This window comes from Schistocerca serialis, chromosome 1, assembly GCF_023864345.2.
Source record: "Schistocerca serialis cubense isolate TAMUIC-IGC-003099 chromosome 1, iqSchSeri2.2, whole genome shotgun sequence".
NCBI classification, from domain to species: domain Eukaryota; kingdom Metazoa; phylum Arthropoda; class Insecta; order Orthoptera; family Acrididae; genus Schistocerca; species Schistocerca serialis.
The window spans coordinates 360,957,524-360,974,354 of NC_064638.1; the positions used below are offsets into that span (position 1 = coordinate 360,957,524).

A 16,831-nucleotide genomic window follows, 5' to 3' on the forward strand; every position below is an offset into this window, starting at 1 on the left:
GGTGCACAAATGCTGCGCAGCTAGCGCCATTCGACGGCCAACACCGCGGTTCCTGGTGTGTCCGCTGTGCCGTGCGTGTGATCATTGCTTGTACAGCCCTCTCGCAGTGTCCGGAGCAAGTATGGTGGGTCTGACACACCGGTGTCAATGTGTTCTTTTTTCCATTTCCAGGAGTGTATATTGTATTATGTTAGCAATAAGTAATGGAATCATAAGAGGATGGAAGAATGAAATGAAGTAAATTGGTGTCGTGGCTAAAGAATTTCTGTAAAACAAAGAGGTAAGGCAAACAGAAAATGAAAGGTGCCAGCATATGCGGAGGAGAAGGTGCAGATTATCTAAAAACTGTAATTAATATCTGAAGTAACCAGCTCGTGTGAAACCAGTATAATTTGGTGCAGCATCAGAGGCAACATGCAGTAAAAACCATCTTGAATACTAGGTCTTAATATTAATTGTGGTATGATAGAAGTGTTTGTGCTCAGTGCAGTCAAGATATTGAGATAACTGTCGACCTATAGAAGTGTCGCATGGTACAGCCTCTTCTAACATTAATAAAATAAAACTTTAAACATAGTTGCCTAGAGCAATGTGGGTGGAATTGAAATTTTTTGTAACCTAAACATCGAAAAATGTATAGTTTGAGTGCCTATTATTGTGTGGATATATAAAGGCCTCATTTTTGGTCCCGAGACAGTCAGTCTATAACCGATTTTCAGACAGGAAGTCTGTATCAGTTAGTGTAACAATAATGCATCAACTAAACAGTGGAATTTGTGTAACATAAATAGGCCATGTGATAAAATGATGACAGAGAGTGTTCAATTCATCTGAGAAATAGTGAACTGTGTGGTTAGGTATTTACAGCTCATAGATATGTTCAACAGCAAACTATTGTAGCAGTATGCTGATGGTTGCTCGCAAACTATTAATGAGGCTTATAAAAAGTTAACCGATAGTGAACTGGCCATATAACTGTGTAATATTGGGGGGGTGTGAACTGAAAGTAATGAACTGTGAAACGCAACTGTGCAACTGTCGGCTACATTATTTACGGTAGTCAGTATTGAACTTCCACCCTCCCCATTTTTCAGCCTGTATAATAATGCAGTACGTCGAGACTGAGGACTATCAACGAAGAAATAAAGCAGATGAATGTCACATACTGTATGAAAAGTGAAACAAAACACTGTTAAACAAGTGGCCATGTTTTGGTTCATCGATTGAGATAGAGCTTATCATTTAATCAGTACTATAACATGTTTTTAATTTTCCTACACCAAGCTATTACTACTTCTCTTTGTTATTAGTAAACTAATTGCATTGTTTTTGTTAGCAATCATTTGTTCAGATAAGTTATGTAATAATTGCTGCTCTGATAACCAACTGTTTGTCCAAGGGGAGTGGCAACCAAATTCAGAAATAACTTCACTGATTCACTGTGAGATGCTCAAAATTTCATGGCAATTTCCACTGTCATCATGAGAGATTTGCACTATTTTATAACGCTTACTCAAAATTTGTCTAAGAAAAAAGGGAAATAAGTTGTTCGTAAATGCTACATGTTTGTACACTTCCCAGCTAATCTCATTATTTAAAAAGCAGTTGCTTTAATCTTCTGATCTGATTAAGTTCATGTGATCATGGTCATTTGTGATTAGAGAAGGTTACAAATGGAAAAATAGGTAGAAGCTGACCTCACTCTGTGGCTTGGGATTCACAATAATTCAAAAAGTTCACTGACTATTATTAGACAAAAAAGGAGACTGTTGGAATGCAACTTTCATATGTCAAGTGTTTTGAGTTGTTCAATGTATACAATGTAAATTTGGATGATTTCATTGTGGCCAGTCCAAGTGTTTGGGTGCAAAACCTTTAAGAGCTTTTAAAAATAAAACAGAATGTATGTCACCATATGGTCTAAACTTGGGAAATTTATGATTTAGACTTTTGCTTTATGTAACTGTTAAGTCCTCACCAGAACTGTAATGTAACTTAATTCTAGTTGTCTCACCATCACACTCTTTTCTTTCTTTCTAACCTGTTTATTCAAAGTTTAATGAGCTATTACTAATATGGGTTACTTGAATATTATTATTAAAATGTTCAATATTTTTCAGTATCATAGTTCCTCCCACTGGTAATGTGTATGATGAAACCAAATTGTCTTTCAACATATGTTTATTCTGTCTATGTATCTTGTTTTCTGTAAGCTCCTTTTCATATTTCTAACTTGTGGAGTCTTGGCTCCAGTTCATTATCAATACCAATACTGTTCTCCATATTCTCGTTTGTAATTTTCTGTAAGGTAGTTTTCATTTCTAGTAGTTCCTTTTCCACAAGTCGCTATTTTTTTAACTAACTCGCCCTGCTTTGCTTTAATAGTATTATAAGTTGTAATTTGCCATTTAGTTTGTAGAGATGGGTAGGACCAGATGGAAGTGGTTCCTTGAACCTGCATCACTCATGATAGTGATAGATGTAAATCCAAGTCCAAGTCAGACATGCATCCTCGGACACGCATCGATTGACCAGCAAACTAGTCACATGTGGCTGGATTTGGAAATGCAATGGTGGAGTGGAAGGGAGACTGAGTGGCTGGCCAGCAACGAATCTGTCTTCTTTGAGAACCTGGCACTGGCCCGAGCGGCACGGCATTGTTCATCCAGCATCCTGTAGTAGTGAGTTTGTTCAGTGCATCCTGAAATTGTGTTGTTATTACCTGCACAACTGTCTCTAAGCTGTTCATTTTTGGAACACAACCTACGACCAACTTAGAGACAGAAGTGCTGACACTTTCTGTAGGACCTGACCATCATTTTGCAGGACAATGCTCAAGCTTGTACAGTGCAAGCTGTTACTGATTTGTTTGACTGATGGGGCTGCTAATCTGTGTTCTGAATGATCCATCCTACCACTGTTTTGAAATGTGAAACTGAACACTTTCTCCTCCATTTTAATAAATCTGATATCTATTTTTAAAAATCTGCAATTTATTTGTTCAGTTAATTAGTCAAACTGTTGCATTAGTTTTCACGAATACTTCCATCATTATGCGGCTGTCCGAGAGCCAAATTTGCTTAGCAAAATGTTTAATTAATACTGATAAATATCTGCAGCAGGATATTTCATATTCTATAAATTTTCTTAGTTAACTTCTGTAATAGTTGCTTGACAAATTTTACTTATCAGTACAGTTGTATGTGACCCAAAGGATAGTGGTCCGTTTTCTATGTTAGCTGCTGTAACTGCTTGTGATGGTGGGAGGGATCTCACTGAATGCTGCCAACCATTGTTGAGGTACTTTGGGTGGTGGCAGTGGGGAGACGTATTCGCAGTCACTCTTCTCAGTTTAATTTACACTTGATGTTAACTTTGAAACATATGTCGCAGTTGATAATTTATCTTCTTAGAGATAACCGAGTTTAAACAAAGTAATTATTTTCAATGCAGTATCCTCAATACTTTGTTGTGAAGACTTGTTTATGGCCGGCCGGACTGGCCAAGTGGTTCTAGGCGCTACGGTCTGGAACCGCGCGATGGCCACGGACACAGGTTTGAATCCTGCCTCGGGCATGGATGTGTGTGATGTAGTTAGGTTTAAGTAGTACTAAGTTGTAGGGGACTGATGACCTCAGCAGTTAAGTCCCATAGTGCTCAGAGCCATTTGAACTTGTTTATTCTTGCACATTTGCCTGTAAACATCATGTTTATTACTGTGGCTAAGCCAGATTTCTTTGTATTAAATTAATTCTGCATGGTCAAACACAACTAACTGTCTTTGTTGATAAATAACACTTTTATTTATCAGATGTAGCCATCATAACTTTTATGTTGCACAGTTAAAGGTGACAATTATTGAACTACATATAATAAAACAGTCATAACTTGTGAACGATTTGCAGTAGAATGTGCAAACTGCAGGGTTGGCCGCAGGGCATAATGGGAATTAGCATGTGCTGGATGGTTTGGTTTAGTGATGAAACCTACTTTCATCTGGATGGGTTTGTCAGTAAGCAAAACTGGCACATTTGGGGGTCTGAGAATCCGCATTTTATGATCAGGAAGTCCCTTCACCATCAGCGGGTGACTCTGTGGTGTGAATATCCAGTCACGGAATAATCGGTGCAATATTCCTTGATGGCACGGTGACTACTGAATGGTATGTGAAGGTTCTGGGAGAGGATTTCATCCCCATTATCCAAAGTGACCCTGATTTCAACAAGATGTGGTTCATGGTAGATGGAGCTTGACCTCATCGAAGCAAGAGTGTTTCATGTCCTGGAGGAGCACTTTGGGGACCGCATTCTGGCTCTGGGGTACACAGAGCCATTGGCATGAGCCTTGATTGGCTGCAATATTCTCCGGATATGAACACATATGACTCCTTTTTGTGGGACTATATTAAAGACAAGGTGTACAGCAATAACCCCAAACCATTGCCGAACTGAAAACAGCCATTCAGGTGGTCATCAACAGCATCGATGTTCCGACACTTCACTTCAGCGGGTCATGCTGAATTTCGCTTTTCGTCTGCGTCACATCATCACCAATGATGGCAGGAATATCAAACATGTCAACCTAAATCCAAATATCTGTAGTGATGTTTACACATTGGATAAAGTGTGCGCACGCCGTACTTTGTACCTAATTTAAGTTTTTTCCCATGTAGTTCAATAATTGTCACCCTGTATTAATACTGCAACACTATATCACTGCACTGCTATCATAATTGCCCTAAATAGAAACTTCAGTTTTTTTTTTTTTTTGTGGTTATTTAAATTGTTTGTTCTATGTAACGGTCACTATTATAAGGCTGTTGCTGTACATTCTGCTTGCTTCTTTAAATCCTTTTAATCTTAATATGTTGTCTGGTTGTAGTCTTCACCTCTGTATAAGCAGTGCTCTATATTTTGCAGTTTTGAGTGGCATGGTCACAACATGTGGGATTCTGATTGACATACTCAAAAATTCACTACAAGACTGTTGGAGTCCTTACACTGTACATTGAGAAAACTGAGGTTCAGTGAGAAGAAATAAAAACTTAGCACTTAGCTGATGAAATTGTAATTCTGTACCAGACACCAAAGGACTTGGAAGATCCAGTCAAATGGAATAGGTAGTCTTGAAAATATAACCATCAACAATGGTAATGGAATGTAGTAGATTAGGAAATGAGACACTAAAAGTTAGTAGATGAGTTTTGGTATTTGGTGGCTGATGTAGAGATTATATAAAACGTTGGCTGGCAATACCAAGAAAAGCGTTTCTCAAAAAGAGTAATTTACTAACACCGAATAAAAAGTGAAGTGTTATGTAGTCTTTTCTGAAGTTATTTCACTGGAGTGTACCCTTGTGTGGAAGTGAAAGATGGATTATAAACAGTCCAGATAAGAAGAAAATAGATCCTTTTGAAATGTGGTGTTACAGAAGATTATGTGGAAGGACTGCATATTTAATGAGGTGGTACTGAATCTAATAGGGGGAAAACAAAGTTTACGGCTGAACTTGACTGATAAGGGAGATCAAGGCTTGACCACAGTAAAAAGGTTCAAATGGCTGTAGGCTGCTTTTGAAGAGATGAAAGAGGCTTGCACACAATAGAATAGTACGGAGGTCTGCATCAAACCAGTATTTAGATGAAACACCACAACAGCACTCTTAGAATTGGGTGTCCGCATTGCAGTGTTCGCTTACTCCATGTCCATCATATCATTCCACTAAGTTCTGCACTTCACTCTGAAACACACACACACACACACAAAAATACTTTGTGAGGTGGAATCAGCCAAGGTCTTCTACCTGCATTTCTCTGTAGCAGTGCTATTCCTGTGATGAGAGAATCTCTGCATACTGTGTTCAGCTTTTACGAGGGAACATTGACACTGAGAATTTAATCACAGCACATGTGCCTGGATAGCATAATGGTACAGTGACAGCACACTAAAAGCAGACAATCCATGTTCAAATAAAATTAACTTCAAGCACTAATGGAAATCATATCTAGTCTGCTTTGAAAACTGTTACGACTCCATAAAAGAATTTTCATGTACGTAATTGTGTATGCATGCTGCATTACATTTGTAAACTACTTGATGTAAGTTTTAAAAATGTTCAATATAAAGAAAAATATTTAATAAATATAAACAGTAATTCTAACATCATAGTAAGAGATTATAGTTATGACCCGTGGAACATGCAAGTGATTGACTCTAAATGATAGTATAGGTGGATGGCATGATCCTTCATACTCTTATAAGGATAATACATAATTTAAAGAAGTAAAACACATGTTGAAAGTATTGGAAGGAATGATCCAATCTAAGTTAGGCATGTCCCTGTAGCTGACACAGTATTTGAGATATGACAGTGAAGTGGGGTCTGTAAGTGCCTTTGATGATGATTGAAAACAAGAAGAAGAAGAGAGCAAATATCAAAATTTCCAGTTTACATGTGGAGGTGGCACTCAAAAGTCAGTGATTTACATTAAGTATTTGGGAAGCAGACTGTAGGTCACAGCATATTTTCCTATTGGTAACTTGTCTCACAGATAACTCATTTGGAAGAATAATCTAAGGGTTGACAGACCAAAAACAGCAACTAATATTGAATATCATTGTGTAAGGAAATCGATAAACCCGTCAAAAAGTGAACAGAATTCTGTACATCAACAATCTAACGATCAAAATGGGGAGGGGGGGGGGGGGGGGGGGGGGGGGAAACACAACGTATGATGAACACTTTCTTGACTACTAATTGAGCAGGAGAGGCATATAGATATTCGAACAACCTTGAAATATTTAACCGAATTTCGATGGACTGAAAAATAGCCAATTTGGTATAATCAAGTTTGAATCAATGAGTTTTAGGTCTCTCCTGAAAATGCCATAGCAAGTTCTTATAAAACACAAACCTAGAAATTTCCTTTCTTTTTTTAGAACATTTCAGCCGTTTCTTTGAGTGCATGTACTGGAACCACTCAAACATAGAATCCACAACCTCCTCATATTTGGCTGGCCTCATGCACTTGCTAAATGAACAGCTTGTCAGACTTGAATTTATTATCAATGAGAGAGAGGACTTTGGAAGCTGAAGTCTTGTGCAACCTGCGTTTTAGTCTTCTCTCCATTGTCGATCATTTGCAGCTTTTGTTTTAGTACTATGTGTGCACCGTCTGCTGACCAATCCTTCTCTTTTGCTGTGGCAGTGACACGTGAGCAGCAAGCATGCAATTGGGCCGCTGTTGAGAAATTGCAGTATGGTATATTATCAAGAAAAATTACGTGAAATGCGTAACGGAAAATACCAAAGTGCACAGCACTACACATGTACATACTTATTCGATTTAGATGACAAGAGATGTAATATGTGATGGGGGTACTAAATTTTACTTTGTAGTATCAATTATCCGAAATTTGATTTAAGCTGTAGATTTTTCAGTGTAATTTGACAGAGACTGAAGAGTTAGAACGATTTAACAGACTTAATGGTTTATCCAATTTCAATATAACAAAGATCGACTGTATCAATAAAAAACATTAGGAACTATGGCATATGGTTGAAACCCCAGTCAAATGAGCAGTGAAACTGCTTTTCTTAGGACTACAAAAAAATTTAAAAAGGTGCTTTATGAATATGAAGTGAATGACTTAAGCTCAAGGTCATGTGCAAGTGCAAGTTGCTCCTTGCGACTGAAATAAAAATAACTTTGGCAGTAAGAGCACTACAATTGGAATATGGAAATGCAATGTGGCTAGGGCCTCCCATCGGGTAGACCGTTCGTCTCATGCAAGTCTTTCAAGTTGACGCCACTTCGGCGACTTGCGTGTCGATGGGGATGAAAGGATGATGATAACAACAACACAAAACCCAGTCCCTGAGTGGAGAAAATCTCCAACCCAGCCTGGAATTTAACCTGGGCCGTTAAGCATGACACTCTGTCGCGCCGACCACTCAGGTACCAGGGGCGGACACTAAAATTGGAATTCTGTAATGATATACTGCCTACAATAAAACACGCTGGTGAATAACTTCATATAGCAGTACATTATTTGTTATATTGCCCCTTTATTTTGCTCATGACTGAATGCCTGAATAACAAGAAATGACTTTCTGACAACACAAAATTCATATCTATCAATCTCCATGATCTGTATGAGAATGAGACATGGCATACAACTACGACACACAAGCTACAATGCTATGACGTAACACTTTCTCTCTCCTCACTGCAGAGTATGTAAACAGTAAAAACCCTGATTGAGAAAGAACAAGAGCTTCACCAATGGTTATAATATTATATTTAGTGAGTCTTGTGCTTGAAATGAATACAAAAGAACAAATGATTATGTAGAATCTTTTAAGAACAACTGGTATAAAGACAAATATTTGGTAACTATAAACAGCAATTCCAAATAAATATATACATTTAAAATACAGTATTGAAAATATTATACAGCATGAGATCAGGTAAGATAATGACAATTTTTATGAAACAACAATAAATATGAGCATAATGATTTCACAATAATGAAAACATTCTTATGGCACGAGAATAACTTTCATTATAATTTTGATATTTGCTTTGGCACAACTTCATTCCACCAATATGGTCTTCCCATTGCTCCATTACTGTGGAAAAACGTTGTCTGGAGATTATCATACACCTGTAACACACAATATCAAACTATTTCAGACACTGCTGCTTTTGACACAGAGGACACTCTAACAACACAAAGTTTTTCCTGTTTTATAACATTCATAATGAGTATATAAATAATTCCATGCTTTGCCACCAGACTTTCCAAGAACAATAATATTCATAATGGATTTATAAAACACAGTTCCATACCTTCCCATCTGACTTTCCAAGAACAGAGTTAAGGATATAATCTGGTGGGGCCAGAGCATCAACAATGGCCACAGCATCATCCTTAAGTTGGTGGCACAGGTGGAGGATAGCTTCTTTCACAAGAGTTGCCACTTTTGGTCCTTGTGCATAACCACCTTTCAAAAGAAGAAGCCACACTTATTTACCATGTGCTCTCTACAATTGAAATGCCTTAATGAAAACTAAAACAAAAATATATGTAACAGCAAGAAGAAATACAAGTTTAAAATAGGTTACAATCCATTCTCCTGCAGCCAACAACAAAAGTAATAATGAATTAAGTTTAATGACTAAAGCATTCTGCTCCAAATTTAAAAAAATGGCACCAGCCAAACAACTTTATTTAATAACTGCCTCCAAGCAAATACCAATATAAACTCTGGTAGGTAAACAACTGAGACGAAAATCTGAGAAAAAGAATAGTTTGAACACTTCTTCAGAACTTTGTAGAGAGTGATGTTTAGTTATGAAATCACCTTGGGACATGGATGGCCACAGTGTGCAAAATTGCATACATGCAGAGTGAGGCTCAGACAGTCTTGTCACCACTTGGCACATCTTGGCTTCATTAAGTCAATCTCGGCTATGTTCGGTCCTTCTTGGTTCAGCACGACATTTCATTTAAATATGATGTGACACACATTATCCCAGCATTTATTGGTCAGCATAACTTTTTTCAGTTATGCTGAATCATGGTGAACATGCTGCTTATCCCTCACTATTTGCTTGTGGTATAAAGACCTAGGGGCTGTTGTGATGGGACATGCACTTGAAAAGAGGAAGTTTATGTTACTTCCCATCACAAGCCTTTAAAAACGAATGGTTCTCACTGCCTATTACGGAGCCACATAAATGGTACGCATCGCAAGTATGCTATAGAATGCTTTTACAACACCATACAAAAAGAATTAAAGATTCAGTTGACGATGAAACAGCAAAAAGTTCAACAATCAACAGATGATGATTTGTATGGGATTGATTAATTTGTACATCAAGAAGCATTTTGGGTGTAATTAGCAGACTTGGAGCAAGTGATGAAACTGATGGTATGAAGTAAATTTCCTGAAATCACGTGGGTTATTACACAGTCAGTTCCAACAGTTTCTGATGGAACTGAATGACGCATATGGAGACGTATATTATTGTGGAGTGCACCAATTAAATTCAGGGGCAAGCCTTGAATGATTTTTCGGTGTAAGATTGCTATGGTTGAATATCTGAGGAGGGGGGGGGGGGGGGGGGGGGGGGGGGAAAGTGGGAACCAAAATTAGAAGACATGGACTGGATTACAGACCTCGTGCTTTTAGTAGAATTGACTGCACACTTGAATGCTCCTCAGTAAGACATTGAAGGGGGAAGAAGCAACTTATTTCTGACTAGATGCAAAAAGTTGAAGAATTTAAAATCACATTGTGGAAGGGACAACGTAACACTAAGAACATTGTCCACTTCCCTAAGATGTCTGGTATTAAAGAAAATGTGTATTTTGAAGAATTCATTCCAGCACTGAAAGAATTACAGGAACAGTTTTCTAAAAGTTTTCAAGACACTGTCAGTCTTCCATCTGTTCTTAAGTTCTTGTCGAACATTTGCTATTTTGTTTGGAAGTGGTCCTTTGCATTTGCAAATGAATTGATCAATTTGCAACATATTTTGTTTTTAAGCAACAAATTATTTTACATTAAAACTGTCCAGGAGTTCTATGAAATTATCCTTGGGAGACTTCAAAATTAATACCAATGTTTTGATCAACATGTATGTGATAGGTTCTTTTTTTGCTTTCTGATTATGTACCTGAATAAGTCACAATTACATGGCTTTTCAAGTGACAAAAATCTATGGAACTGTGTGTATCCATCAGTTTCTGACAATCCATCAGTTTCTGACAATCTGTGCCAGATATAAATTTTATGTATTCAGTGAACCACAAGATAATTACATAATAGTGATAATTTGTCTTTTTTGTGATCTATGTTGTTGAGAAATGTAGCTGTTGGAATGTTGGTGGAGTGATATGAATAAAATCTGATTCTAACTACATGCAAAAGAAATATTTATTGTATCCACAATGGCGAGCTATAGAGATTATTAGTGCACTAGAATGCAAGAGGGAGCTAACCAACAGACTGTTGAAAAAAATAAGTTACTGACATGTTTAGATACTGTTGTTATATATTTATCATCCCACAAGATATTAACAATTATTATCCACTTATACTCTCCCACTGTACAAAAGAAAGATTTTGTAATCACAGTTTTACAATGTGAGAGGGAGCTAAATCAACTAGTACCATTACATCAGCTAGTGGTAGCCAACAGTGTGTGCTTGCAATCACATTTAAGTGTTGACAACATGGCCGACAATGAAAATTATTCTGTGCTTAGAGATTATGAGAAATCTAGAAAAGTGCAAGAAATTTAGATAACTGGAAGAAAAGAAAGCCAAAAATATGAAGAAACTTGGGACTACACAACATGAGTGAAACAACCAACAAAATTGTTCAAGTGAGGAAAGTGACTGTGCTGTGAAGTCTATGAGAGCTAACCTCAGCCACAAATATGGTGAATGATAAGGACACTCTCTTTACTGAATTTTATAAGTAAAGGAAAACATCATTTTCATGCCTGCTAAAGGCAACAATGAAAGACATTTAAATCCTATTTTATGTTCCCTTTTCATCTCTACAAAGATTGAGAATTACATAGTATCATATAACACCACTGAGCAATATGAAGTGTTGCACATTTATATCACTGTTGACTGAAATAGTTGTGCACAGTGTGTATGCAGTAGTATGAGATGCAATATACTGACAAATGCAGCCAAATGGTATCACATTTGATGTCAGCAGTACAGTATATAATAAGACATCAGCGATTCATGTGGTAGATGGTAGAACTCAGTATGAAGACAATCGTCTTTGCACTGTTAATGTGTGTGTATCTGCCTCCCCTGTGTATAGGAAACAGAAAACATACAGGGTGTTTCAAAAATGACCGGTATATTTGAAACGGCAATAAAAACTAAACGAACAGCAATAGAAATACACCGTTTGTTGCAATATGCTTGGGACAACAGTACATTTGCAGGCAGACAAACTTTCGAAATTACAGTAGTTACAATTTTCAACAACAGATGGCGCTGCGATCTGGGAAACACTATAGTACGATATTTTCCACATATCCACCATGCGTAGCAATAATATGGCGTAGTCTCTGAATGAAATTACCCGAAACCTTTGACAACGTGTCTGGCGGAATGGCTTCACATGCAGATGAGATGTACTGCTTCAGCTGTTCAATTGTTTCTGGATTCTGGCGGTACACCAGGTCTTTCAAGTGTCCCCACAGAAAGAAGTCACAGGGGTTCATGTCTGGCGAATAGGGAGACCAATCCACGCCGCCTCCTGTATGTTTCGGATAGCCCAAAGCAATCACACGATCATCGAAATATTCATTCAGGAAATTAAAGACGTCGGCCGTGCGATGTGGCCGGGCACCATCTTGCATAAACCACGAGGTGTTCCCAGTGTCGTCTACGGCAGTTTGTACCGCCACAAATTCACGAAGAATGTCCAGATAGCGTGATGCAGTAATCGTTTCTGATCTGAAAAATGGGCCAATGATTCCTTTGGAAGAAATGGCGGCCCAGACCAGTACTTTTTGAGGATGCAGGGACGATGGGACTGCAACATGGGGCTTTTCGGTTCCCCATATGCGCCAGTTCTGTTTATTGACGAAGCCGTCCAGGTAAAAATAAGCTTCGTCAGTAAACCAAATGCTGCCCACATGCATATCGCCGTCATCAATCCTGTGCACTATATCGTTAGCGAATGTCTCTCATGCAGCAATGGTAGCGGCGCTGAGGGGTTGCCGCGTTTGAATTTTGTATGGATAGAGGTGTAAACTCTGGCGCATGAGACGATACATGGAGGTTGGCGTCATTTGGACCGCAGCTGCAACACGGCGAACGGAAACCCGAGGCCGCTGTTGGGTCACCTGCTGCACTAGCTGCGCGTTGCCCTCTGTGGTTGCCGTATGCAGTCGCCCTACCTTTCCAGCACGTTCATCCAGCACGTTCATCCAGCACGTTCCCAGTCCGTTGAAATTTTTCAAACAGATCCTTTATTGTATCGCTTTTCGGTCCTTTGGTTACATTAAACCTCCGTTGAAAACTTCGTCTTGTTGCAACAACACTGTGTTCTAGGCGGTGGAATTCCAACACCAGAAAAATCCTCTGTTCTAAGGAATAAACCATGTTGTCTACAGCACACTTGCACGTTGTGAACAGCACACGCTTACAGCAGAAAGACGACGTACAGAATGGTGCACCCACAGACTGCGTTGTCTTCTATATCTTTCACATCACTTGCAGCGCCATCTGTTGTTGAAAATTTTAACTACTGTAATTTCGAAAGTTTGTCTGCCTGAAAATGTACTGTTGTCCCAAGCATATTGCAACAAACGGTGTATTTCTATCGCTGCTCGTTTAGTTTTTATTGCCGTTTCAAATATACCGGTCATTTTTGAAACACCCTGTAAGTGATAGTGTGTTGTGTATATAAACCATGATTGTGACAATGGCACGTGGAAAACAATTATCATGAGACAAAAAAGCAAAAACTGGTGCATACATGGAAATGGGACACACTAATTGTCAAATTGCCAAGAAGCTGAACTGTTCGAGCACAGTGGTTTATACTTTTGTTAGGATGCATGCACAATATGGACAGACTGTAAAATAAGGGCTAAGTTGAAAATTATTTGAGGCATTGAAACAGTTCTTTTTGTGCAAATCAAGGGCCACAAACCATTACCCCTCTCAACTTGTTGCTGATTCACAGCTGTCAGTAGCTGCCAGATGTGTACAGCAAATTTTGTCAAGTGACAAACACCTTGCATTCAAACAACAAATGCAGAAACCTGCTCTAACACACAAACATAAACAGGCCAGATTAGTGTTTGCTGAAAAACATGTCACGGAATTCAGAATGGAATAAAGCAATCTTCAGTGATGTGAAGAAGTTTAATTTAGACGGGCCAAATGGAGTTCATTATCATTGGCATGATCTGAGAACAGAGCGGCAGATAAGAATGAACAGAAATTTTAGTGGTGGAAGTGTTATGATTTGGGCAGCCTTGTGTGCTAAAAGTAAATCATGCATCACTTGGCTGAACACTACAATCAACTCTTACATGTACAGTGAGATGCTAGACACAGAACTGATTAGAATATGTGAGGACCTAGGGAACAAAAGTACAATGTTTCAACAAAATAATGCATCTGTGCATGTTTCTGCTACAACCAAAAATAGTTTGAAGATAAAGATATTGATGTCTTCCCCTGGCCTGCACATAGCCCGGATCTGAATCCCATGGAAAACCTTTGGAGAATACTTGCAAGGCGGGTTTATCACAATTGAAGGCAATATGAGGCCACATGCGAGCTGAAAAGTGTGACACAAGAAGAGTAGGTGACAGTTTCACTGCAAGACCTATATACCCTAACCAAAGCAGTGCTGAAGAGTATTTTTACGGTAATTAGGGAGAATGGAGGTTGGACAAAGTGCTAACAATGCAATAACACAACAGGACAGTGATTGTCTTTATACCAATTTCTACTCAAGGAATGCAAACATCTTATTTTGTTACTTGTGTCATGAAAGAGAAACTATGTAATTCCCTCATCATTGCTTATGTCTTATATATATCTATTACTGTCATAATAAATTTGATAGTATGCTACAGACATTGTACTATTATTGTCATAAGAACCATACATTTATACTGATATTGAATACTGTAGATACATAGAAGGAATGATAAGTAGCAAACAGGCATATAGGAAAGAATTATTGATTTCTTCTCTCTCTCTCTCTCTCTCTCTCTCTCTCTCTCTCTCTCTCTCTGAGTGTTTTGAGTGTATGGGAAGAAGGGGAGGGGGCTGGGCACACAGACTTGCCCATGCAAGAGCACTCTATGAATAAACATGTTCTTTACAAGAACAGCTAAATATTTATGATAAAAATTTAGAATACCATCTACAACATTCAAGCTAAAATTACTGAGCCGCTGATATTACCTTCGTACAGAATAACTAAATGTTTTTCCAGGCACCAGAGACCATACAACAGGTACATTCTAATTAGAGCAGGTTTCAGCTGTTCTTCTACATTCAGATCATTACACTTTTGCCAGAAGTAAACCAACACATTATTCTGAAAATAAAACAATAAGTAAATTAATTAATGGCATTTCAATTAAGTGTACTTGTGGAATTCAAATGTACTCCTATTTTGAATTTAATTACCAAAATTATTCATCCACAAAATAAGAAATCATGTTTTATTGATACACTTTAATATCGTAAATGAAAGAAGAGAAAAATTACTTCTGACTATTGCGTATTTCTCTTAAATCAGGGTGTCATGAGACTTTTCATCCCTATACTGTTTCATTTTTCATGTTTTCCCTTTAACTGAACAATGAATATTAAAAATACTGAAGGTTGAAGATTGGTGGTCTGCTTACTATGTGCTGAAATAGTTGGGAAAAAAATTGAAAAGTTAGTTTGTGAGCACAGAGGGACACAGGAAAAAGCAAGGGAACAGACAGACATTAAAAGCAAAAATATTTTTTTCAACATTGCAGATCCAATGATGAGGAAGTTACTGCAGCTGATGTGCCTGATAATCTAGGATTTGTAAACACATTTACTTTTCTTCGATAAACAGACTTCACTCTGTTTTTAACATTTCTCTACTCACATTTCTCTTGATTTTGATTTTAATTTTAAACTTTAAATTAAAAACATTAATGTCTATTTCCCTTTTGAGTGTGCCGCTGCAAATAACTGCTCTCCTCCAAAGTAGGGCAACATTCTATTCGGAGTCAAGAACCGTTCATATTATCTAGCTTTGTGCCTCTGGTCTGACAATATTCCAAATATTTATTTGTTAGAGCGTATAGTTAAGTAAGCATTCTCCTGCTGTCTCATAAGTGACTAGTTCTTATTTCAGGCTATCATCAATGAGTTTTAAATTGTGAGTTACCCTTTCCTCACAAATTTTGGGGGCATTAAATTCAAAACAAGAAACATCTCAAACAAACATTCCACTCCTTCAAGCCATCAGTCTTCACCGCGAGATTGCTCTACATTTGGTGTGCCCCAACCTAGTTTTTAGCCTTCATTTGCTACTTAATTTTCATCTTTTCTTTGGATTTTCTATTACCTTTCGTCACAGGGTTATTTGGTAACCGTGATAGCGTTACGGAGATGTTTAATAAACTCAAGTGGCAGACTCTGGAAGAGAGGCGCTCTGCATCGCGGTGTAGCTTGCTCGCCAGGTTTCGAGAGGGTGCGTTTCTGGATGAGGTATCGAATATATTGCTTCCCCCTACTTATACCTCCCGAGGAGATCACGAATGTAAAATTAGAGAGATTAGAGCGCGCACGGAGGCTTTCAGACAGTCTTTCTTCCCGCGAACCATACGCGACTGGAACAGGAAAGGGAGGTAATGACAGTGGCACGTAAAGTGCCCTCCGCCACACGCCGTTGGGTGGCTTGCGGAGTATCGATGTAGATGTAGATTCTCTCCTCTTTTTTAATTCCTTCAGTTTTCCTGTACACTTAGTCAACCCCCACGGACTTCTAACTTTATTTCTGTACATGGCCACTGTCAGCAAGTAACTTCTTCTTCTACAACTTGCTTATTAAATGCTTTGCTATTTCTTGAAAGTAATTTGAATATGTGATACATGCTTTTATTTGGCACTTTCTTATGTTTAATTTGTTTTAAGTTGTCTTGCTTTGATGAGAAGTGGAGCAATATGGGGTTACAGGTGTTTCATTGTCACTGTGTGGAATAATGTTTGATTTTTCCTTCAGTTTTTATTGACATTTACTGGCTCTTTGAAACAATAAGGATTGATCCACATTC

At 38.1% G+C, this 16,831-nt stretch overlaps 1 protein-coding gene across 2 annotated transcripts in view; it reads right to left on the bottom strand.

Annotated features, from left to right (window-relative positions):
• Positions 1-8,047: 8,047 nt before the first annotated feature.
• Positions 8,048-16,831, bottom strand: part of LOC126470331 (peroxisomal acyl-coenzyme A oxidase 3) — a 200,056-nt gene continuing 191,272 nt past the window's right edge. For both annotated transcript variants that reach the window (XM_050098130.1, XM_050098121.1), the window contains exons 13-15: positions 14,973-15,108; positions 8,852-9,006; positions 8,048-8,666 (exon numbers count right to left, since the gene is read on the bottom strand). In XM_050098130.1, the coding sequence (XP_049954087.1) occupies positions 8,565-8,666; positions 8,852-9,006; positions 14,973-15,108 (393 nt within the window). In that variant the 3' untranslated portion in view covers positions 8,048-8,564. The remainder of the gene's footprint in view (positions 8,667-8,851; positions 9,007-14,972; positions 15,109-16,831) is intronic.